The sequence below is a fragment of the Oncorhynchus gorbuscha genome, unplaced genomic scaffold (assembly GCF_021184085.1).
Source record: "Oncorhynchus gorbuscha isolate QuinsamMale2020 ecotype Even-year unplaced genomic scaffold, OgorEven_v1.0 Un_scaffold_3253, whole genome shotgun sequence".
In the NCBI taxonomy this organism is placed as follows: Eukaryota; Metazoa; Chordata; class Actinopteri; order Salmoniformes; family Salmonidae; genus Oncorhynchus; species Oncorhynchus gorbuscha.
Genome location: NW_025747548.1, coordinates 29,309 through 53,045, shown reverse-complemented (window position 1 = coordinate 53,045; position 23,737 = coordinate 29,309). Strand labels below are relative to the sequence as shown.

Below are 23,737 nucleotides of genomic sequence, written 5' to 3'. Positions count from 1 at the left end.
GGTTGAAACTGGAATTTTTCATCTGAAGTATAAACACAGCTATAAAGTGTCAAAGTCCAACGCTGTTTCGTCATTCACGGCAAGGGCATAAGTGAAAGTTTGCGGGACACAACCGTATATAAAGAGAGTACGAATCTCCACTCATCACTCCATCACTGGCTTACCTGAGGAATTGATTTACCTACTACAAAAGGTACTACAGCATCTGTTGCCGAGTGTCGACTCATTCAACATGTCTTATTTTCTCTCCCTTTCTCCGTTTAGATGTATGTATTTACTGTGGTGATGATGAACTTTCAGCTATATTTTTAAGGTTGTCTTCTGTAGGGAAATACTCTTGTCATTTACATTACATTTAAGTCATTTAGCAGACGCTCTTATCCAGAGCGACTTACAAATTGGTGCATACACCTTATGACATCCAGTGGAACAGCCACTTTACAATAGTGTCTAGTGATAGTCTGAAATGATTGTGTATCACTCTCTCTAGTTGATTCTCCAACACGTCCTCTCCCTTTTCATCCAGACAAGCAGCACCACAATCATCACCACCATGAAGGTTCTGGTCATCTTTGCACTACTTTGTGTCGCCCTCTCTGCTAGGGCAGCAGCAGGTAAGTCAGCCAAATACTCAACAATGTCACTAATACAGCACAGGGTAATTCATTGTTACTAAATAATGACAATAGTTGTGTTTTCCCCTTTAAGTTCCTGTGGAGAGTGATGCTGTGGCGGTAGAAGAGCCAAAAGTGCCCCAGGTTTGGCTCTAATTATGTTTGTACTGAGAGCAGTAATAGGCACTGAATCAATATTTCTCCCAATTCCCAGTTGAATGAAGTCAGGTGATTTCCTTGTTCCATGTTTCTGCAGAAGAGGCTGTTGAGGTTGAGGCTCCTGTAGCAGAGGAGAAGCTGAGTGGCCTTTAGGTCAGTTCTTCTCTATAGGCTTTAATCAAGCAAGAGCATCAATGTCTATTATGGGCATCACCTCTTTTGAGCATCACATAATTTCCTGATCAATAACAATTTCTTCACATTGGTACAAAACAAACTAATTAAACTACAGTCCATGTATAAAATATTAGCTATGAAAATAAATATATTGAATCTCATTGTCTGTGATTTGCTGGTGGCTTTCAAAGTGATATTCTCGTCTTATTATGTGATTAGGTGTCTTTTCAGAAGATGAGAATGAGGCAGTTGAGGTGGCTGCAGCAGCACCTAAAGATAAAGGTAGGGACTCTCCATGATGAATGATGTTAAGTTAACCATCACTGGTTCTACTATTGATGCCTGTGTATACCGTGCAATGCATGATCACAATGAAATAATGTTTTGGTTTCCCATCAGCAGGGAGGGAAAATCACCAGCATGACTAAATAAACATTCATGTCTTACATTATGAGATCACTTTTTGGGAAAGTTCATACTCCTGACAATATCAACTCCTTGTATTGCGATGTCAAATCATTGTTGTATTTTATCTTCGTCTTCACAGCGGCACGCAGGTTCTGCCCTGACGGATGGTTCAGCTACCAGTCCAAGTGTTACATGTTTGTGAACACTCCTCGGTCCTGGTTCGGAGCCGAGGTAACGCACTTCTCAATGTAATATAGTGTCGAAAATCTTGACGTGAATATGTTACTATGACTGCAAATGGTTCACTTTCAAAAAATGTGCGTTTGTGTCTGTATAATGTAATGTCACTATGAGGGAGCGCAACACGTTTGTTCATGTGCAGGCCTACTGTGTGAGTGTGTGCACGTGTCTCACCCCTCACTTCACCACTCTTCTTTCAGGAACATTGCAATGAACTGGGCGCCAGCCTGGCCTCTGCCAGCTCCTCCCCCGAGTATCGTTACCTGCAACAGATAACCAGAACAGCCAACAGAGCCACCGCCTGGATAGGTGGATTCTACCTCCAGGTGAGAGAAAGGGTTGCCCTGAAAACCTCCGCCATCTAAGCATACGTAGCGCCCCAAGTTTTTCTGACAGTGACCGGTCAAGAAACAGTTCCGGGCCCTAGAGTTTTCCCTCAGAGCACATGGCCGGAAAACACTCTGAGCCTTGTGTTTAAATAGCTTCTGATATTTTAATCATGTAGCTAGGTATGATATCAGATCTGTTAGTGGTAAGGGACAGTAGTGCAGCTAAGACTTATGACTCTTTGTTTACTCAGGGATATTGGATGTGGATCGACCGCTCAGGAATGTATTACACCAACTGGTACAGCCAGAGCACCGCAACCAGCAACTCCTGCATGTACCTGCAATCTGCTGGTAAGACATGAACTTAAAGATGTAGCATAGTCCCAGAACTAAGCCGATGAAATGACCGACATTACTTTTCTTTTGTCATTTTTCCTTTGGTAGTGGGCCAGGGGTGGAGGAACTGCGGATGTGGCGGACAATTACCATTCATCTGCGTGCACAACTATCGCTGTTAGTCAACATTGCGAAGATACTGTTAATTGCTTGACACCTTTTCTAACCGCTTTCAACATGGACTGTTTACTGACTGTAAATGACTAAGTGTTCGCCAAAGGGCTAAATGTGATGCGATTTCAAATGTCATTTCCCATTTATGTACCTCAACCGTTATTGTTTTCCAGTAATAAACATTTTTTAAGTACTATGACATTGTATAGGCTGGTACTTTCTGAAAGATGGCAGTATTGTCTAAGACCGGTACATTTGCTTTTTAATTCTACGCATATAAAATAGATCAGTATAAAGGATTTGAGACGAGGACAAAAAGACTGGAGGGTCCTCAATTTATTAAGCCTCAATTGACCCATTTATCGAGATCTGTCTTGGGCTTGACATCTTTATACTGTACATGGCAGAAAAGTGAGCCGTAAAAACCTAATCTCAAAATATGGTGGGGAAACTAACTTTAGAATTCATAGAAGATAAAATGGCACCTTTTTATAAGTTGTTCTATTCAAACAAAGCTTTTTACAATGAACGTAGGTCATACACAACCTGGAGAAAGTGCAACTAGTTCTTGTCATTAAAACAATATTTATTTTCACGAAAACAAAGTGACGGTGACAACTTGTTAAACTCAAATTCTGATGTACATTTCTGGTTATCATTGACATGACTATTAGCATGAATAAATGTCACAGAAAAACCATAAATCTCAAGGTTAAATGTATCTACGTCTTGTAATAACTTAACTAATGTCAAATGTCAAATGTCAAATGTCCACCCGTTCGTTTTCTGCTGGCTTCTTGTGACGGTGATAGCGCACCAGCCACTAATGAAAATGAGGAATGTAGGCCTATACCGCCACCTACTGGGCTCCATTGGCATAAACGACCAAGAGCAAAGGGAGTTGATTGAACTACTGTAGTAGGCTGGCTACACCTATAAAATGAAATAAATCAGGGTTCTACTGTAATCAGTATAATTTACGAACCAAATAAAAGTAACTCTGGGAACTCACATCTGTCCAATCACCCGGCCAATGTTATCTGATCATATTTCGGCAATCGAATTGTTTTAAATGGGGCGACAGGTGGGTTCTTGGGGCAGCAGGTAGCCTAGTGGTTAAAGGGCTGGGCCAGAAACTGTAAAGGTTGCCCGATGGAATCCCTGACCTGACAAGATACGTATCTGTCATTCGGCCCGAAACAAGACAGTTTACCCTCTGTTCTAGGCTGTAATTATAAATAATACTTTGTTCTTAACTGTCTTTCCTAGTTAAAACAAATGGCTAATGAATAGAATGGGTTAATTAACTTGAATGGGAACGCCATTCTATTTATATGCTTTAATTCCATCAGATAACTTAAACAAAACTAGGCCTAAGCATTCAACATATGGTATATTTTTGTGGAGGGGGTAATTGTCTAAGGCAGTTGTTCCCAAACATTTTATAGTCCCATACCCCTTCAAACATTCAACCTCCAGCTGCGTACCACCTCTGGCACCAGGGTCAGCAAAACACAACTGTTGTTGGTTTGCCATCATTGTAAGCCTGCCACACACAAACTATACAATATTTGTATTAAACATGAGAATGAGTGAGTTTTTGTCACAACCCGGCTCGTGGGAAGTGACAAATAGCTCTTGTAGGACCAGGCCACAAAAAATAATATAATAATTATCAACAATTTTGCTCTTTATTTAGCCATCTTACATATAAAACCTTATTTGTTCATCAAAAATGGTGAATAACTCATCACCTTGACATTGTCCGTAAGCTTCAGTTCAATTCCACACAAAAAAAAATCATACAATGATGGCAAGACCTGTGTGTTGTAATCTAGATTCAGATCATTCAGGTGAGAAAAACCTTGTCATCATGCTTCCTGACTGGTGGCTCCTGAGATTCCTCTGTTGCTGTGGAGGTCCTCTTTGCTGCCTGCCCTTTCAACCCTCCTGCAGCCATCTGTAACGACACATTCATACTGCTCTAAATAACAATAACCAGGCCATTTCATCAAAAACAATAGAGTGGTATAGTTTGGCACACACTCAGACACCCACACTCTCTAAAGGTGACATACCTTGGTGATGAACTCATCTTCTCTCTGGTCTTTCTGGCCCAGAGGTTCGTGACTTTGTCATACCAGTGCTGCGCCCCGAGTTCGTGACAAACCCTCATTCTCTATGCATCATGGCCATGTTCTGGTGGAGCTGATCGTCCAACTTTTCCCCTTTCACAAAGTCATGAATGCGCTTCAGGCAGGGGAAGCTTTCCTCCACGTCAGCTGAGGTCACTCCAATGGTCACCACAAGGCACATCAGCTTGTAGAGCTCTGGTAGTGGGTTCTTCTGGGACCGGATGAAACAGATCCATTCACAGAGCTTGTGGCTGTCCTGCTGCTGTCCTTGGCCTATGTAGAATGCCTTCAGGTCCACTCTGAGCCTGTCCATGTTGAAGAAGCCCTCGTAGAGCTTCACTGGGCTATCCACCACATCTGTTGCGAAATGGATGTTCATGTCAGTGAACTTCGCTGGATCCAGCAGCTTGAGGAAGCGTAGGTCATCCAGATGTGCGTAACAAACCTGGATCTGAGAGATGACGGTTTCCAGAGCTTCGTAGTACACAGCCTTGAAGTGTGTCAGAGGGTCTAAGTCATCCGTCTACTTGAGACTTTTGCATGGGTGTTGAGCCAATCTCTCAGCCTTCTGGTAGACACTGTCAAAGGCAGAGTCAAACTTCTTGCTCTGGATGTGTTGAACCAGCTCCTCAATGTTAGCTTTGCAGGCTGCCACATCCATTGCTTTGTGCTTCAGAGTGTCAAATGCAACATCAATGTTGGGAGAAAACCTGGCGTAGGTGAAGAGCTGGAACAAACTGGAAATCCTCAAGTTTTGAAACAAGATGGTTTGCTTCATAGGATGATTCACCATTTACCCAATCCAGGTTCCCAATGTGGTTGATGGTGTCGTAAAATGTGTGGTAGGTGTTTGCCACCTCACTGAGTAGTCCAGTGGTAGTCGGTCAGCATTCACCTCACTCCAAGTTTCATTGAAGAACCTCAGTCGGTGGGGAACAAACATGAGGGGAACGACCTCGGATCACAAAATATCAACTTCAGTCAACAGTGCTGAGACGGTGTGAGTAGGAGTTGACGAAGACAGTGTTGTGGGCCATCTCCCTCACTTTTTCCGTCTGCATGTTTAGCTTGTGCGCAGACACGGCCCATCCATTGTAAGACAGTACCACAAGTTTTTTTTCACAGTCATGGTCGGCCATTTCCATACATATAAGGTCAGAAAGTGAAAGAAATAAAAAGTTATTCTAGCAATACTTAATACCCAGACCAAGTGAAATACGTATTGTCAAGAACTGTTTTCCCAATGAAATACAACAGTATATGTTATGCTATATATGTGGACAGAATCAGGACAGAATACAATATTTTATCATTACAACGTTAAAGCATGGATTGGATATAATGTACACAGTGAATACCAGCTGATTTGTCAAAATTACATTTGTTAAAACAAACAAATAAAATATATGTAGGCTAATATTTGTAGTACAGTAAAAAAGGTCAGTAGGGAAAACGACCTTGATCAGAATAAACTTTTCACTAGCCGCAAGGTCAAAACTGGCTATATCGTAAAAATGTATGTATTTTCATTTTTGCTCTTCATGTTAAGGTTAGGGTTATAGGTATAAGAATAGCAGTGTGGTTAGGTTTAAAATCAAAATGTAAGAAGAGAAACTGTAGAAACGGGCGGGTTTATGACTTTGTTGCTGTGGAAGCTAGTGATGACCAATAAACTTTGAGAGAAACCTAACTCAACAGGGGGAGATCTATTTCTGTCCAATCAGAATGTGAAGGGGGGATTTGGCTTTGTGTGTCAATCCCCTCACACTAATTGTTACCGCCACAGTAATGATAGAAGTTGTAGTAGTAAATGTCGATGTACTTCGTAATCGTGCAAATTAAAATGTCAGCTAAAATTTAACTAAACATTGATCAAATTACCTAAAATAACAATGTGATATTATAAGAAAAAACAATAAATGTATGCACAGGTCAATCTGTCCCACACACATGTAGACACTTTACTAGAAACACTCAAGTCTCCTCAACAAAGCAATAGAATACGCAGAGTTCAACAAACTTGGTTTTAGGTTTAGAATTTCCCCCATGATAGCACAAGACCACTAGTCTGGGTACCAGTCTGGTTAGCTAACATACCACTCCTTGTATTCTGTGCCATTGCCAAACAATAACGTTATTTCCAACAACAAATCAGCAACTCGTCACAAAATCCAGCTGCATATTAAACGCTGAGATTGAAGAAAGGCCAGTCTCTGTGGCCCATAGCACAAGGAGTGGAACGTTAGCTAAACAGACTGGTACCCAGACTACAGGACCACAACATTCTAGTCAGAACGCAGATTAGAATGTTACGGCCATTGAACATTTGGTGCCAACACGTAAACATAGACGGTCGTTTGCTGCAGGCACTCTGTATATCTACAGCTCTTTAATCTATACACAAGTGTTTCTCCAGGCAGTGTTTCTGAGTGAAACACTTGCCACACAGCTCACAGCCAAAGGGCTTCTCCCCAGTGTGAACCCTCTTGTGAGTTTTAAGGTTACAGAGGTAGGCAAAGCTCTTGCCGCAGTAGTTGCAGATGAACGGACGCTCCCCCGTGTGAGTGAACTGGTGGGTCTTAAGAGTTTGTTTCGTACCGAAAGCCTTCCCGCATATCTCGCAGCCAAAAGCCCTGCTGTGACTGGTGGAGTGTGCGATGAGAGCTTTCTGATTGTGAAACGTCTTGCCGCACGTCTCGCAGTCCAACCTTGAACCGAAGCCGTGAGCTGCCACCATGTGATTCTTCAGGCTCTGGGTGTGGCAGAACGCCTTTCCACACTCCCCGCACTCGTGATTCCCCTCCCCTCCCCTGTGACAGATTTGGTGCTTCTTGAGGTTGTTAATCTGGGAGAAACCCTTGCCGCACTGCTTGCAGACGAACGGCCTCTCCCTCGTGTGAACCCGCTCGTGGATTATCACCTGGCTACGGTAGTTGAAGCGTTTGTTGCAGTATGAACAGGCGTGCATTTCCCTGCCCGTGAGGTGGTCGACCATCTTGTTTTCTGCGACACTGGGGGTGAAGCTGACGGTGTCGCTCTCTGACCCCGGCTCAGACTTGACCCACATCTCCAGCTCTTCGCTGAAGTCTTGGCTGGTGTCTTCTTCCTCGGGCTCTGCTGTGGAGCTGTGGTACGCCTCTGACTGGCTCTCGTCCATGGCCTGGAAATCATCTTTTAGGGACAGGCCACCTGCAGAAACAGTGAGAGTCAAGTGACGGTTTTTGAGCATTTGTTGACAATGACAACGTAGTTTAGTGGGAAGTATCAGAACAACATGCGTTTTAACATTCAAGTTAGTTTTCATTTAAAGTCGGTTTTAACATAAGATAAGATAGATAAGCTAACTTCTGGTTTATCCTGTTGGGAAATGTTGGTTGCGGCTCTAGCATACATACATGCACATATTCAAATAGAGAAGGGCCAGTAAACACAGGTAGAAAAAGTGCAGTTCACACAACAGAACACTGTCAACATGATCACAGTGTTAGTAGTATTGTCAGATATAACTACCATTTCCTTCTCCACCGATAATGATGTGCTCTGCTTCCTCCGGGTGACTAGCCTCCACAACCTCCTCTGGCCTGTCCTCACCTTTAGGGTCAGGTTGTAAAATGACCTGTTTCACGTCTGGACACTGCAACAAATAGTAGGTTAAATGTTTAAACTATCATTATACCACTTCTGTAACATACAAGCCATTGCACTCCAAAGCTAAAGTTGTATGTGGACACAAACTGAACAACATGGGTGAGTGACTGCCACTGACCGACAGGAACTTCGTATTTTAGATCAATACTTGTCTCTCTGGCACACTGGGTTTCTAATGTGATATGAAAACATGGACCGCTACACTCGCTATTCATTGGTTGTCAATATGCCGTTAAAGATTTTTTTTTTTAAAGTGGGCAATTTGGTAAAACAAGAACATAATGAGAGGTGTTTTTCCATCCTAGTCTTATAATTAATTTATACAATACACCATCCATATAGCTAGGCCAACATTGACATGCAGCAGTTCAGGGACCAGACACCATAAATATGAGTGTCAACCAACTTCTTCCTTCACTGTTCTGCGCTGCGGTGCACTGGTTTCTCCCAATTCGATGGCAGCATCCACTCCATAGTGCCTCTCACTCACAACCAACTGCTTGTCCGGAAACCAGTGGTCCCCACGCCTTTATTATTCTCTGCACACAACAATAAAATGGTGATGTTTGCTACTTATAGTGACTTTCAACATGCATGATGACACAGAGCTAGCTACAGTCGCTACAAGAGAACATCGTCACACTGAACTTACGGATCTCGTCGCAAAGCTGAACTTCTAAAGATATATCAACAGAAGAGGTGCCCTGCTTTGGTCTCTCGGTCCCGAGCTCGATTTGCATACAGTACAATGCCTTCCGAAGAGCGTCGTTCTCTCCCTGTTGTCGGGATATCTCCGAGAATAGAAGGGCAGAACTGTAATCGACCAGTTTTGTAATCTCTGCAACGGCAGACGTCGTCAGCGTCTCCATAATTGAAGAAAGTTGTGCCTGGAAAGACCCGTTTGGACACATGTCGACAGTTCTGACGAGCGCTCAATACACGGAAATCTCACGATTGCTGAATGGTCGACGTTGATCAACATCCGGTAGAGAAGACTAAGACTACATACAAACATGTACCTTTTGCCCAAAGATTTCTCCATGTCCCTTCGATAGCTCAGTTGGTAGAGCGGAGGACTGTAGAACGCAAAATGCTGAAATCCTTAGGTCGCTGGTTCAAATCCGGCTCGAAGGAGGAATCTTTTTCATCAATGCGCCCCCAAAATATTTTTACCTGTTGTTCGCACATCCCCCTATAGAGAATTATATGTGCATTTCCAGTTTCTTAAAGAATAGTCAAGGTGTACGAATCCAATCATACAGAATAATTCAAAACACTTCAAGTTTATCCACAGTTCTCTAAAATCCATAACTCAGTTGCTAGAGCGGAAGACTGTAGAACACTAAATGCTGAAATCCGGATCGAAAAAGAAACCTTTTCCTACCGCATAAATGCGCCTATTGTTCGCACATTCCCCGATAGAGAACAAACGTGCATTTCCAGTTTCCTAATTAAAAAATAATCCAAGCTAACTCACAAATGAGGAAAAATGAAGTCAGTTGGTAGAGCGGAGGACTGCAGAACAGCGAATGCTTATATCCTTAGATCGCTGTTTCAAATCCGTGTCGAAGGAGGATATTTTTGTATTCATGTCATAAATGTAGCATTAGCCATGGATTTATTCAAAAGTACACAATGACTTATAATATATTTTTATAGTGGTATTGATAGATTTGCAATGTAAAATGGTATGTATGTGTAATAACCGATTAAATTAATTGTGACAGGTTGCACAAGTTTAAAAAAAGGAAAATTATTAAGTCTCTGACCGGCAATCGAACCCGGGCCGCGGCGGTGAGAGCGCCGAATCCTAACCACTAGACCACCAGGGAAGAATAATACAGTTCAAATCGGTTCTCAGTGTGAGCTGGTACATATGTGCGACAACCTACTAAATTCATAGTGACAGGTTGCACAAGTAAACAAGGAGCATAGACTATTTCCCTGACCGGGAATCAAACCTGGGCCGCAGTGGTGAGAGCGCCAAATCCTAACCACTAGACCACCAGGGAAGGATAATACAGTGCAAATCGGTTTTTTAGTGTGAGCTGGTACATATGTGCGATAACCTTCTATATTCATTGTGACAGGTTGTACAAGTAAACATGTAGCAAAAGAGTAGTTCCCTGACCGGGAATCAAACCCAGGCCGCGGCGGTGAGAGCGCCGAATCCTAACCACTAGACCACCAGGGAAGGGTACTACAGTGCAAATCGGTAGTCAAACCACCAGGGAAGGGTACTACAGTGGAAATCAGGAGTCGAACACGGGCCGCGGCGGAGAGAGCGCCGAATCCTAACCACTAGACCATCAGGGAAGGGTACTACAGTGCAAATCGGGAGTCGAACCACCAGGGAAGGGTACTACAGTGGAAATCAGGAGTCGAACCCGGGCCGCGGCGGTGAGAGCGCCGAATCCTAACCACTAGACCACCAGGGAAGGGTACTATAGTGCAAATCGGTTCTCAGTGTGAGCTGGTACATATGTGCGATAACCTTCTATATTCATTGTGACAGATTGTACAAGTAAACATGTAGCAAAAGAGAAGTTCCCTGACCGAGAACCAAACCCGGGCCGCGGCGGTGAGAGCGCAGAATCCTAACCACTAGACCACCAGGGAAGGGTACTACAGTGCAATTCGTTTCCCAGTTTGAAATGGTACATATAGTTGAAGTCGTAAGTTTCCATCCACTTAGGCTGGAGTCATTAAAACCTGTTTGTCAACCCCTCCCCACATTTCTTGCTAACAAACGAGCGTTTTGGCAGACGGTTAGGACATCTACTTTGTGCATGACACAAGTCATTTTTCCAACAATTGTTTACATTGGGATTATTTCACTTATTATTCACTGTATCACAAATTCAGTGGGCCAGAAGTTTACATACAATAAGTTGGCTGTGCCTTTAAACAGTTTGTAAAATTCCCGAAAATGATGTCATGGCTTTAGAAGCTTCTGATAGGCTAATTGACATCCTTTGAGTCAATTGGAGGTGTACCTGTAGATGTATTTCAAGGCCTACCTTCAAACTCAGTGCCTCTTTGCTTGACTCCATGGGAAAAGCAAAGGAAATCAGGCAAGACCTCAGAAAAAAAATGTAGACCTCCACAAGTCTGGTTCCTCCTTGGGAGCAATTTCCAAACGCCTGAAGGTACCTCGCTCATCTGTAGAAACAATAGTACGCAAGTATAAACAGCATGGTATGACGCAGGCGTCATACCGCTCAGGAAGGAGACGCGTTCTCTCTCCTAGAGATGAACGTACTTTGGGTCGAAAAGTGCAAATCCATCCCAGAACAACAGCAAAGGACCTTGTGAAGATGCTGGAGGAAACAAGTACAAAATGGTCTATATCCACAGGCAAACGAGTCCTATATCGACATACCCCGAGAGGCCGCTCAGCAAGGAAGAAGCTACTGCTCCAAAACCGCCATAAAAAAGCCATACTACAGTTTGGGGACAAAGATCCTAGTTTTTGGAGAAATGTCCTCTGGTCTGATGAAACAAAAATCAAACTGTTTGGCCATAATGACCATTGTTATGTTTGGAGGGAAAAGGGGGAGGCTTTCAAGCCGAAGAACACCATCATGTTGTGGGGGTGCTTTGCTGCAGGAGGGTCTGGTGCACCACTAGAACACCTGGGAAGGACACTGCAGGGCAAATTGGTTTGCAATTTGAAGTGGTACATATGTGCGACAACCTACTAAATTCATAGTGACAGGTTGCACAAGTAAACAAGGAGCATAGACTATTTCCCTGACCAGGAATCGAACCCGGGCCGCGGCGGTGAGAGCACCAAATCCTAACCACTAGACCACCAGGGAAGGATAATACAGTGCAAATCGGTTCCAAGTGTGAGCTGGTACATATGTGCGATAACCTATATTCATTGTGACAGGTTGTACAAGTAAACATGTAGCAAAAGAGTAGTTCCCTGACCGGGAATCGAACCCGGGCCGCGGCGGTGAGAGCGCCGAATCCTAACCACTAGACCACCAGGGAAGGACAATACAGTGCAAATCGGTTCTCAGTGTGAGCTGGTACATATGTGCGATAACCTTCTATATTCATTGTGACAGGTTGTACAAGTAAACATGTAGCAAAAGAGTAGTTCCCTGACCGGGAATCAAACCCGGGACGGGGCAGTGAGAGCGCCGAATCTTAACCACTAGAACACCAGGGAAGGGTACAACAGTGCAAATCGGTTCCCAGTGGGAAGCTGGTACATATGTGGATAACCTTCTATATTCATTGTGACAGGTTGCACACGTAAACATGTAGCAAAAGAGCAGTTCCCTGACCGGGAATCGAATCCTAACCACTAGACCACCAGGGAAGGGTACTACAGTGCAAATCGGTTCCCAGTGTGAGCTGGTACATATGTGCAATAACCTTCTATATTCATTGTGACAGGTTGCACAAGTAAACATGTAGCAAAAGAGTAGCTCCCTGACCGGGAATCGAAACCCGGGCTGCGGGCAGAATCCTAACCACTAGACCATCAGGGAAGGGTACTACAGTGCAATTCGTTTCCCAGTTTGAAATGGTACATATAGTTGAAGTCGTAAGTTTCCATCCACTTAGGCTGGAGTCATTAAAACCTGTTTGTCAACCCCTCCCCACATTTCTTCCTAACAAACGATCGTTTTGGCAGACGGTTAGGACATCTTCTTTGTGCATGACACAAGTCATTTTTCCAACAATTGTTGACATTGGGATTATTTCACTTATAATTCACTGTATCACAAATTCAGTGGGCCAGAAGTTTACATACAATGAGTTGGCTGTGCCTTTAAACAGTTTGTAAAATTCCCGAAAACGATGTCATGGCTTTAGAAGCTTCTGATAGGCTAATTGACATCCTTTGAGTCAATTGGAGGTGTACCTGTAGATGTATTTCAAGGCCTACCTTCAAACTCAGTGCCTCTTTGCTTGACTCCATGGGAAAAGCAAAGGAAATCAGGCAAGACCTCAGAAAAAAAATGTAGACCTCCACAAGTCTGGTTCCTCCTTGGGAGCAATTTCCAAACGCCTGAAGGTACCTCGCTCATCTGTAGAAACAATAGTACGCAAGTATAAACAGCATGGTATGACGCAGGCGTCATACCGCTCAGGAAGGAGACGCGTTCTCTCTCCTAGAGATGAACGTACTTTGGGTCGAAAAGTGCAAATCCATCCCAGAACAACAGCAAAGGACCTTGTGAAGATGCTGGAGGAAACAAGTACAAAATGGTCTATATCCACAGGCAAACGAGTCCTATATCGACATACCCCGAGAGGCCGCTCAGCAAGGAAGAAGCTACTGCTCCAAAACCGCCATAAAAAAGCCATACTACAGTTTGGGGACAAAGATCCTAGTTTTTGGAGAAATGTCCTCTGGTCTGATGAAACAAAAATCAAACTGTTTGGCCATAATGACCATTGTTATGTTTGGAGGGAAAAGGGGGAGGCTTTCAAGCCGAAGAACACCATCATGTTGTGGGGGTGCTTTGCTGCAGGAGGGTCTGGTGCACCACTAGAACACCTGGGAAGGACACTGCAGGGCAAATTGGTTTGCAATTTGAAGTGGTACATATGTGCGACAACCTACTAAATTCATAGTGACAGGTTGCACAAGTAAACAAGGAGCATAGACTATTTCCCTGACCAGGAATCGAACCCGGGCCGCGGCGGTGAGAGCGCCGAATCCTAACCACTAGACCACCAGGGAAGAATAATACAGTTCAAATCGGTTCTCAGTGTGAGCTGGTACATATGTGCGACAACCTACTAAATTCATTGTGACAGGTTGTACAAGTAAACATGTAGCAAAGAGTAGTTCCCTGACCGGGAATCGAACCCGGGCCGCAGTGGTGAGAGCGCCAAATCCTAACCACTAGACCACCAGGGAAGGACAATACAGTGCAAATCGGTTCCAGTGTGAGCTGGTACATATGTGCGATAACCTTCTATATTCATTGTGACAGGTTGTACAAGTAAACATGTAGCAAAAGAGTAGTTCCCTGACCGGGAATCAAACCCGGGCCGCAGCGGTGAGAGCGCCGAATCCTAACCACTAGACCACCAGGGAAGGGTACAACAGTGCAAATCAGTGCAAATCAGTCGAACGGGACAGGTCGTGCAAACTGGGAGTCGAAATCGAATCCTAACCACTAGACCACCAGGAAGGGTACTACAGTGGAAATCGGTTCCCAGTGTGAGCTGGTACATATGTGCAATAACCTTCTATATTCATTGTGACAGGTTGCACAAGTAAACATGTAGCAAAAGAGTGACCGAGCCGGGCTGCGAATCCTAACCACTAGACCACCAGGGAAGGGTACTACAGTGCAATTCGTTTCCCAGTTTGAAATGGTACATATAGTTGAAGTCGTAAGTTTCCATCCACTTAGGCTGGAGTCATTAAAACCTGTTTGTCAACCCCTCCCCACATTTCTTGCTAACAAACGATCGTTTTGGCAGACGGTTAGGACATCTACTTTGTGCATGACACAAGTCATTTTTCCAACAATTGTTTACATTGGGATTATTTCACTTATAATTCACTGTATCACAAATTCAGTGGGCCAGAAGTTTACATACAATAAGTTGGCTGTGCCTTTAAACAGTTTGTAAAATTCCCGAAAATGATGTCATGGCTTTAGAAGCTTCTGATAGGCTAATTGACATCCTTTGAGTCAATTGGAGGTGTACCTGTAGATGTATTTCAAGGCCTACCTTCAAACTCAGTGCCTCTTTGCTTGACTCCATGGGAAAAGCAAAGGAAATCAGCAAGACCTCAGAAAAAAATGTAGACCTCCACAAGTCTGGTTCCTCCTTGGGAGCAATTTCCAAACGCCTGAAGGTACCTCGCTCATCTGTAGAAACAATAGTACGCAAGTATAAACACCATGGTATGACGCAGGCGTCATACCGCTCAGGAAGGAGACGCGTTCTCTCTCCTAGAGATGAACGTACTTTGGGTCGAAAAGTGCAAATCCATCCCAGAACAACAGCAAAGGACCTTGTGAAGATGCTGGAGGAAACAGGTACAAAATGGTCTATATCCACAGGCAAACGAGTCCTATATCGACATACCAGTTTGGGGACAAAGATCCTAGTTTTTGGAGAAATGCCAAAAATCAAACTGTTTGGCTCAGAACACCATCATGTTGTGGGGGTGCTTTGCTGCAGGAGGGTCTGGTGCACAACTAGAACACCTGGGAAGGACACTGCAGTGCAAATCGGTTCCCAGTGTGAGCTGGTACATATGTGCGATAACCTTCTATATTCATTGTGACAGGTTGCACAAGTAAACATGTAGCAAAAGCGTAGTTCCCTGAACGGGAATCAAACCCGGGCCGCGGCGGTGAGAGCGCCGAATCCTAACCACTAGACCACCAGGGAAGGGTACTACAGTGCAAATCGGTTCCCAGTGTGAGCTGGTACATATGTGCGATAACCTTCTATATTCATTGTGACAGGTTGCACAAGTAAACATGTAGCAAAAGATTAGTTCCCTGAACGGGAATCGAACCCGGGCAGCGGCTGTGAGAGCGCCAAATCCTAAGCACTAGACCACCAGGGAAGGGTACAACATTTCAAATCGGTTCCCTGTGTGAGCTGGTACATATGTGCGATAACCTTCTATATTCATTGTGACAGGTTGTACAAGTAAACATGTAGCAAAAGAGTAGTTCCCTGACCGGGAATCAAACCCTGGCCGCGGCGGTGGGAGCGCCGAATCCTAACCACTAGACCACCAGGGAAGGGTACTACAGTGCAATTCGTTTCCCAGTTTGAAATGGTACATATAGTTGAAGTCGTAAGTTTCCATCCACTTAGGCTGGAGTCATTAAAACCTGTTTGTCAACCCCTCCCCACATTTCTTGCTAACAAACGAGCGTTTTGGCAGACGGTTAGGACATCTACTTTGTGCATGACACAAGTCATTTTTCCAACAATTGTTTACATTGGGATTATTTCACTTATTATTCACTGTATCACAAATTCAGTGGGCCAGAAGTTTACATACAATAAGTTGGCTGTGCCTTTAAACAGTTTGTAAAATTCCCGAAAATGATGTCATGGCTTTAGAAGCTTCTGATAGGCTAATTGACATCCTTTGAGTCAATTGGAGGTGTACCTGTAGATGTATTTCAAGGCCTACCTTCAAACTCAGTGCCTCTTTGCTTGACTCCATGGGAAAAGCAAAGGAAATCAGGCAAGACCTCAGAAAAAAAATGTAGACCTCCACAAGTCTGGTTCCTCCTTGGGAGCAATTTCCAAACGCCTGAAGGTACCTCGCTCATCTGTAGAAACAATAGTACGCAAGTATAAACAGCATGGTATGACGCAGGCGTCATACCGCTCAGGAAGGAGACGCGTTCTCTCTCCTAGAGATGAACGTACTTTGGGTCGAAAAGTGCAAATCCATCCCAGAACAACAGCAAAGGACCTTGTGAAGATGCTGGAGGAAACAAGTACAAAATGGTCTATATCCACAGGCAAACGAGTCCTATATCGACATACCCCGAGAGGCCGCTCAGCAAGGAAGAAGCTACTGCTCCAAAACCGCCATAAAAAAGCCATACTACAGTTTGGGGACAAAGATCCTAGTTTTTGGAGAAATGTCCTCTGGTCTGATGAAACAAAAATCAAACTGTTTGGCCATAATGACCATTGTTATGTTTGGAGGGAAAAGGGGGAGGCTTTCAAGCCGAAGAACACCATCATGTTGTGGGGGTGCTTTGCTGCAGGAGGGTCTGGTGCACCACTAGAACACCTGGGAAGGACACTGCAGGGCAAATTGGTTTGCAATTTGAAGTGGTACATATGTGCGACAACCTACTAAATTCATAGTGACAGGTTGCACAAGTAAACAAGGAGCATAGACTATTTCCCTGACCAGGAATCGAACCCGGGCCGCGAGAGCACCAAATCCTAACCACTAGACCACCAGGGAAGGATAATACAGTGCAAATCGGTTCCAAGTGTGAGCTGGTACATATGTGCGATAACCTATATTCATTGTGACAGGTTGTACAAGTAAACATGTTGCAAAAGAGTAGTTCCCTGACCGGGAATCGAACCCGGGCCGCGGCGGTGAGAGCGCCGAATCCTAACCACTAGACCACCAGGGAAGGACAATACAGTGCAAATCGGTTCTCAGTGTGAGCTGGTACATATGTGCGATAACCTTCTATATTCATTGTGACAGGTTGTACAAGTAAACATGTAGCAAAAGAGTAGTTCCCTGACCGGGAATCAAACCCGGGACGGGGCAGTGAGAGCGCCGAATCTTAACCACTAGAACACCAGGGAAGGGTACAACAGTGCAAATCGGTTCCCAGTGTAAGCTGGTACATATGTGCGATAACCTTCTATATTCATTGTGACAGGTTGCACACGTAAACATGTAGCAAAAGAGCAGTTCCCTGACCGGGAATCGAATCCTAACCACTAGACCACCAGGGAAGGGTACTACAGTGCAAATCGGTTCCCAGTGTGAGCTGGTACATATGTGCAATAACCTTCTATATTCATTGTGACAGGTTGCACAAGTAAACATGTAGCAAAAGAGTAGCTCGCTGACCGGGAATCGAAACCGGGCTGCGGGCCGAATCCTAACCACTAGACCATCAGGGAAGGGTACTACAGTGCAATTCGTTTCCCAGTTTGAAATTGTACATATAGTTGAAGTCGTAAGTTTCCATCCACTTAGGCTGGAGTCATTAAAACCTGTTTGTCAACCCCTCCCCACATTTCTTCCTAACAAACGATCGTTTTGGCAGACGGTTAGGACATCTTCTTTGTGCATGACACAAGTCATTTTTCCAACAATTGTTGACATTGGGATTATTTCACTTATAATTCACTGTATCACAAATTCAGTGGGCCAGAAGTTTACATACAATGAGTTGGCTGTGCCTTTAAACAGTTTGTAAAATTCCCGAAAACGATGTCATGGCTTTAGAAGCTTCTGATAGGCTAATTGACATCCTTTGAGTCAATTGGAGGTGTACCTGTAGATGTATTTCAAGGCCTACCTTCAAACTCAGTGCCTCTTTGCTTGACTCCATGGGAAAAGCAAAGGAAATCAGCCAAGACCTCAGAAAAAAATGTAGATCTCCACAAGTCTGGTTCCTCCTTGGGAGCAATTTCCAAACGCCTGAAGGTACCTCGCTCATCTGTAGAAACAATAGTACGCAAGTATAAACACCATGGGACCACGCAGGCGTCATACTGCTCAGGAAGGAGACGCGTTCTCTCTCCTAGAGATGAACGTACTTTGGGTCGAAAAGTGCAAATCCATCCCAGAACAACAGCAAAGGACCTTGTGAAGATGCTGGAGGAAACAGGTACAAAATGGTCTATATCCACAGGCAAACGAGTCCTATATCGACATACCCCGAGAGCCCGCTCAGAACACCATCATGTTGTGGGGGTGCTTTGCTGCAGGAGGGTCTGGTGCACAACTAGAACACCTGGGAAGGACACTGCAGTGCAAATGGGTTCCCAGGTTGGTACATATGTGCGATAACCTTCTATATTCATTGTGACAGGTTGCCCAGTGTGAGCTGGTACATATGTGCAAATCGATAACCTTCTATATTCATTGTGACAGGTTGCACAAGTAAACATGTAGCAAAAGATTAGTTCCCTGAACGGGAATCAAACCCGGGCAGCGGCTGTGAGAGCGCCGAATCCTAACCACTAGACCACCAGGGAAGGGTACTACAGTTCAAATCGGTTCCCAGTGTGAGCTGGTACATATGTGCGATAACCTTCTATATTCATTGTGACAGGTTGTACAAGTAAACATGTAGCAAAAGAGTAGTTCCCTGACCGGGAATCAAACCCTGGCCGCGGCGGTGGGAGCGCCGAATCCTAACCACTAGACCACCAGGGAAGGGTACTACAGTGCAATTCGTTTCCCAGTTTGAAATGGTACATATTGTTGAAGTCGTAAGTTTCCATCCACTTAGGCTGGAGTCATTAAAACCTGTTTGTCAACCCCTCCCCACATTTCTTGCTAACAAACGATCGTTTAGGCAGACGGTTAGGACATCTACTTTGTGCATGACACAAGTCATTTTTCCAACAATTGTTTACATTGGGATTATTTCACTTATAATTCACTGTATCACAAATTCAGTGGGCCAGAAGTTTACATACAATAAGTTGGCTGTGCCTTTAAACAGTTTGTAAAATTCCCGAAAATGATGTCATGGCTTTAGAAGCTTCTGATAGGCTAATTGACATCCTTTGAGTCAATTGGAGGTGTACCTGTAGATGTATTTCAAGGCCTACCTTCAAACTTAGTGCCTCTTTGCTTGACTCCATGGGAAAAGCAAAGGAAATCAGCCAAGACCTCAGAAAAAAATGTAGACCTCCACAAGTCTGGTTCCTCCTTGGGAGCAATTTCCAAACGCCTGAAGGTACCTCGCTCATCTGTAGAAACAATAGTACGCAAGTATAAACACCATGGGACCACGCAGGCGTCATACCGCTCAGGAAGGAGCGGTAGATGAACGTACTTTGGGTCAAAAAGTGCAAATCCATCCCAGAACAACAGCAAAGGACCTTGTGAAGATGCTGGAGGAAACAGGTACAAAATGGTCTATATCCACAGGCAAACGAGTCCTATATCGACATACCCCGAGAGGCCGCTCAGAACACCATCATGTTGTGGGGGTGCTTTGCTGCAGGAGTGTCTGGTGCACCACTAGAACACCTGGGAAGGACACTGCAGTGCAAATCGGTTCCCAGTGTGAGCTGGTACATATGTGCGATAACCTTCTATATTCATTGTGACAGGTTGCACAAGTAAACATGTAGCAAAAGATTAGTTCCCTGAACGGGAATCGAAACCGGGACGTGGCGGTGACAGCGCCGAATCCTAAGCACTAGACCACCAGGGAAGGGTACAACATTGCAAATCGGTTCCCAGTGTGAGCTGGTACATATGTGCGATAACCTTCTATATTCATTGTGACAGGTTGCACACGTAAACATGTAGCAAAAGAGCAGTTCACTGACCGGGAATCGTATCCTAACCACTAGACCACCAGGGAAGGATACTACAGTGCAATTCGTTTCCCAGTTTGAAATGGTACATATAGTTGAAGTCGTAAGTTTCCATCCACTTAGGCTGGAGTCATTAAAACCTGTTTGTCAACCCCTCCCCACATTTCTTGCTAACAAACGATAGTTTTGGCAGTCGGTTAGGACATCTACTTTGTGCATGACACAAGTCATTTTTCCAACAATTGTTTACAGAGGGATTATTTCACTTATAATTCACTGTATCACAAATTCAGTGGGCCAGAAGTTTACATACACAAAGTTGGCTGTGCCTTTAAACAGTTTGTAAAATTCCCGAAAATGATGTCTTGGCTTTAGAAGCTTCTGATAGGCTAATTGACATCCTTTGAGTCAATTGGAGGTGTACCTGTAGATGTATTTCAAGGCCTACCTTCAAACTCAGTGCCTCTTTGCTTGACTCCATGTGAAAAGCAAAGGAAATCAGCCAAGACTATCAGAAAAAAAATGTAGACCTCCACAAGTCTGGTTCCTCCTTGGGAGCAATTTCCAAACGCCTGAAGGTACCTCGCTCATCTGTAGAAACAATAGTACGCAAGTATAAACACCATGGGACCACGCAGGCGTCATACCGCTCAGGAAGGAGACGCGTTCTCTCTCCTAGAGATGAACGTACTTTGGGTCGAAAAGTGCAAATCCATCCCAGAACAACAGCAAAGGACCTTGTGAAGATGCTGGAGGAAACAGGTACAAAATGGTCTATATCCACAGGCAAACGAGTCCTATATCGACATACCCCGAGAGGCCGCTCAGCAAGGAAGAAGCTACTGCTCCAAAACCGCCATAAAAAAGCCATACTACAGTTTGGGGACAAAGATCCTAGTTTTTGGAGAAATGTCCTCTGGTCTGATGAAACAAAAATCGAACTGTTTGGCCATAATGACCATTGTTATGTTTGGAGGGAAAAGGGGGAGGATTTCAAGCCGAAGAACACCATAATGTTGTGGGGGTGCTTTGCTGGAGGAGGGTCTGGTGCACCACTAGAACACCTGGGAAGGACACTGCAGGGCAAATCGGTTTGCAATTTGAAGTGGTACATATGTGCGACAACCTACTAAATTCATAGTGACAGGTTGCACAAGTAAACAATGAGCACAGACTATTTCCCTGACCTGGAATCGAACCCGGGCCGCGGCGGTGAGAGCGCTGAATCCTAACCACTAGACCACCAGGGAAGGATAATACAGTGCAAATCGGTTCTCAGTGTGAGCTGGTACATATGTGCGATAACCTTCTATATTCATTGTGACAGGTTGTACAAGTAAACATGTAGCAAAAGAGTAGTTCCCTGACCGGGAATCGAACCCGGGCCGCGGCGGTGAGAGCACCGAATCCTAACCACTAGACGACCAGGGAAGGGTACTACAGTGCAATTCGTTTCCCAGTTTGAAATGGTACATATAGTTGAAGTCGTAAGTTTCCATCCACTTAGGCTGGAGTCATTAAAACCTGTTTGTCAACCCCTCCCCACATTTCTTGCGAACAAACGATCGTTTTGGCAGACGGTTAGGACATCTACTTTGTGCATGACACAAGTCATTTTTCCAACAATTGTTTACATCGGGATTATTTCACTTATAATTCACTGTATCACAAATTCAGTGGGCCAGAAGTTTACATACAATAAGTTGGCTGTGCCTTTAAACAGTTTGTAAAATTCCCGAAAATGATGTCATGGCTTTAGAAGCTTCTGATAGGCTAATTGACATCCTTTGAGTCAATTGGAGGTGTACCTGTAGATGTATTTCAAGACCTACCTTCAAACTCAGTGCCTCTTTGCTTGACTCCATGGGAAAAGCAAAGGAAATCAGGCAAGACCTCAGAAGAAAAATGTAGACCTCCACAAATCTGGTTCCTCCTTGGGAGCAATTTCCAAACGCCTGAAGGTACCTCGCTCATCTGTAGAAACAATAGTACGCAAGTATAAACACCATGGTATGACGCAGGCGTCATACCGCTCAGGAAGGAGACGCGTTCTCTCTCCTAGAGATGAACGTACTTTGGGTCGAAAAGTGCAAATCCATCCCAGAACAACAGCAAAAGGACCTTGTGAAGATGCTGGAGGAAACAGGTACAAAATGGTCTATATCCACAGGCAAACGAGTCCTATATCGACATACCCCGAGAGGCCGCTCAGCAAGGAAGAAGCTACTGCTCCAAAACCGCCATAAAAAAAGCCATACTACAGTTTGGGGACAAAGATCCTAGTTTTTGGAGAAATGTCCTCTGGTCTGATGAAACAAAAATCGAACTGTTTGGCCATAATGACCATTGTTATGTTTGGAGGGAAATGGGTGAGGCTTTCAAGCCGACGAACACCATCATGTTGTGGGGGTGCTTTGCTGTAGGAGGGTCTGGTGCACCACTAGAACACCTGGGAAGGACACTGCAGGGCAAATCGGTTTGCAATTTGAAGTGGTACATATGTGCAACAGCCTACTAAATTCATAGTGACAGGTTGCAAAAGTAAACAATGAGCATAGACTATTTCCCTGACCGGGAATCGAACCCAGGCCGCGGCAGTGAGAGCGCCGAATCCTAACCACTAGACCACCAGGGAAGGGTACTACAGTTCAAATCGGTTCTCAGTGTGAGCTGGTACATATGTGCGATAACCTTCTATATTCATTGTGACAGGTTGTACAAGTAAACATGTAGCAAAAGAGTAGTTCCCTGACCGGGAATCAAACCCTGGCTGCGGCGGTGGGAGCGCCGAATCCTAACCACTAGACCACCAGGGAAGGGTACTACAGTGCAATTCGTTTCCCAGTTTGAAATGGTACATATAGTTGAAGTCGTAAGTTTCCATCTACTTAGGCTGGAGTCATTAAAACCTGTTTGTCAACCCCTCCCCACATTTCTTGCTAACAAACGATAGTTTTGGCAGTCGGTTAGGACATCTACTTTGTGCATGACACAAGTCATTTTTCCAACAATTGTTTACAGAGGGATTATTTCACTTGTAATTCACTGTATCACAAATTCAGTGGGCCAGAAGTTTACATACAATAAGTTGGCTGTGCCTTTATACAGTTTGTAAAATTCCCGAAAATGATGTCATGGCTTTAGAAGCTTCTGATAGGCTAATTGAAATCCTTTGAGTCAATTGGAGGTGTACCTGTAGATGTATTTCAAGGCCTACCTTCAAACTTAGTGCCTCTTTGCTTGACTCCATGGGAAAAGCAAAGGAAATCAGCCAAGACCTCAGAAAAAAAATGTAGACCTCCACAAGTCTGGTTCCTCCTTGGGAGCAATTTCCAAACGCCTGAAGGTACCTCGCTCATCTGTAGAAACAATAGTACGCAAGTATAAACACCATGGGACCACGCAGGCGTCATACCGCTCAGGAAGGAGCGGTAGATGAACGTACTTTGGGTCAAAAAGTGCAAATCCATCCCAGAACAACAGCAAAGGACCTTGTGAAGATGCTGGAGGA

At 44.3% G+C, this 23,737-nt stretch overlaps 2 protein-coding genes, 1 long non-coding RNA gene and 6 other non-coding genes across 10 annotated transcripts; 3 read left to right on the top strand and 6 right to left on the bottom strand.

The window, feature by feature from the left end:
- The first annotated feature begins 77 nt into the window (after positions 1–77).
- LOC124027461 lies at positions 78–758 on the top strand. The gene is made up of 3 exons (XR_006837414.1): positions 78–193; positions 527–614; positions 709–758. It is a non-coding gene; the product is annotated as an uncharacterized LOC124027461 (long non-coding RNA).
- A 248-nt stretch (positions 759–1,006) lies between these two features.
- On the top strand, positions 1,007–2,633 carry LOC124027460 (ladderlectin-like). The gene is made up of 5 exons (XM_046339885.1): positions 1,007–1,232; positions 1,498–1,589; positions 1,799–1,924; positions 2,179–2,278; positions 2,372–2,633. Exons 2-5 carry the CDS (start codon positions 1,551–1,553, stop codon positions 2,443–2,445), a joined length of 339 nt encoding a protein of 112 aa, XP_046195841.1. The 5' UTR covers positions 1,007–1,232; positions 1,498–1,550; the 3' UTR covers positions 2,446–2,633.
- A 3,225-nt stretch (positions 2,634–5,858) lies between these two features.
- Positions 5,859–9,379, bottom strand: LOC124027462 (gastrula zinc finger protein XlCGF7.1-like). Of its 2 annotated transcripts, XM_046339886.1 has the most exons (4): positions 8,873–9,379; positions 8,627–8,759; positions 8,083–8,206; positions 5,859–7,761 (listed from the first exon to the last, which is right to left on the bottom strand). In XM_046339886.1, the coding sequence occupies exon 4, from the start codon at positions 7,727–7,729 to the stop codon at positions 6,962–6,964; it is 768 nt and encodes a 255-aa protein (XP_046195842.1). In that variant the 5' UTR covers positions 7,730–7,761; positions 8,083–8,206; positions 8,627–8,759; positions 8,873–9,379; the 3' UTR covers positions 5,859–6,961. The 2 variants fall into 2 exon arrangements, with proteins under 2 accessions (XP_046195842.1, XP_046195843.1); XM_046339887.1 differs by lacking the exon at positions 8,627–8,759 and having other exon boundaries at positions 9,240–9,364.
- On the top strand, positions 9,266–9,354 carry trnay-gua. Its single transcript is given in 2 exon segments — positions 9,266–9,302; positions 9,319–9,354. It is a non-coding gene; the product is annotated as a tRNA-Tyr (tRNA).
- Positions 9,380–12,147: 2,768 nt separating the features above from the next.
- trnae-cuc lies at positions 12,148–12,219 on the bottom strand. Its single transcript has one exon. It is a non-coding gene; the product is annotated as a tRNA-Glu (tRNA).
- Positions 12,220–15,893: 3,674 nt separating this feature from the next.
- On the bottom strand, positions 15,894–15,965 carry trnag-ccc. Its single transcript has one exon. It is a non-coding gene; the product is annotated as a tRNA-Gly (tRNA).
- A 1,302-nt stretch (positions 15,966–17,267) lies between these two features.
- On the bottom strand, positions 17,268–17,339 carry trnae-cuc. Its single transcript has one exon. It is a non-coding gene; the product is annotated as a tRNA-Glu (tRNA).
- A 1,697-nt stretch (positions 17,340–19,036) lies between these two features.
- trnag-ccc lies at positions 19,037–19,108 on the bottom strand. The gene has a single exon. It is a non-coding gene; the product is annotated as a tRNA-Gly (tRNA).
- Positions 19,109–22,970: 3,862 nt separating this feature from the next.
- trnag-ccc lies at positions 22,971–23,042 on the bottom strand. The gene has a single exon. It is a non-coding gene; the product is annotated as a tRNA-Gly (tRNA).
- Positions 23,043–23,737: the final 695 nt, after the last annotated feature.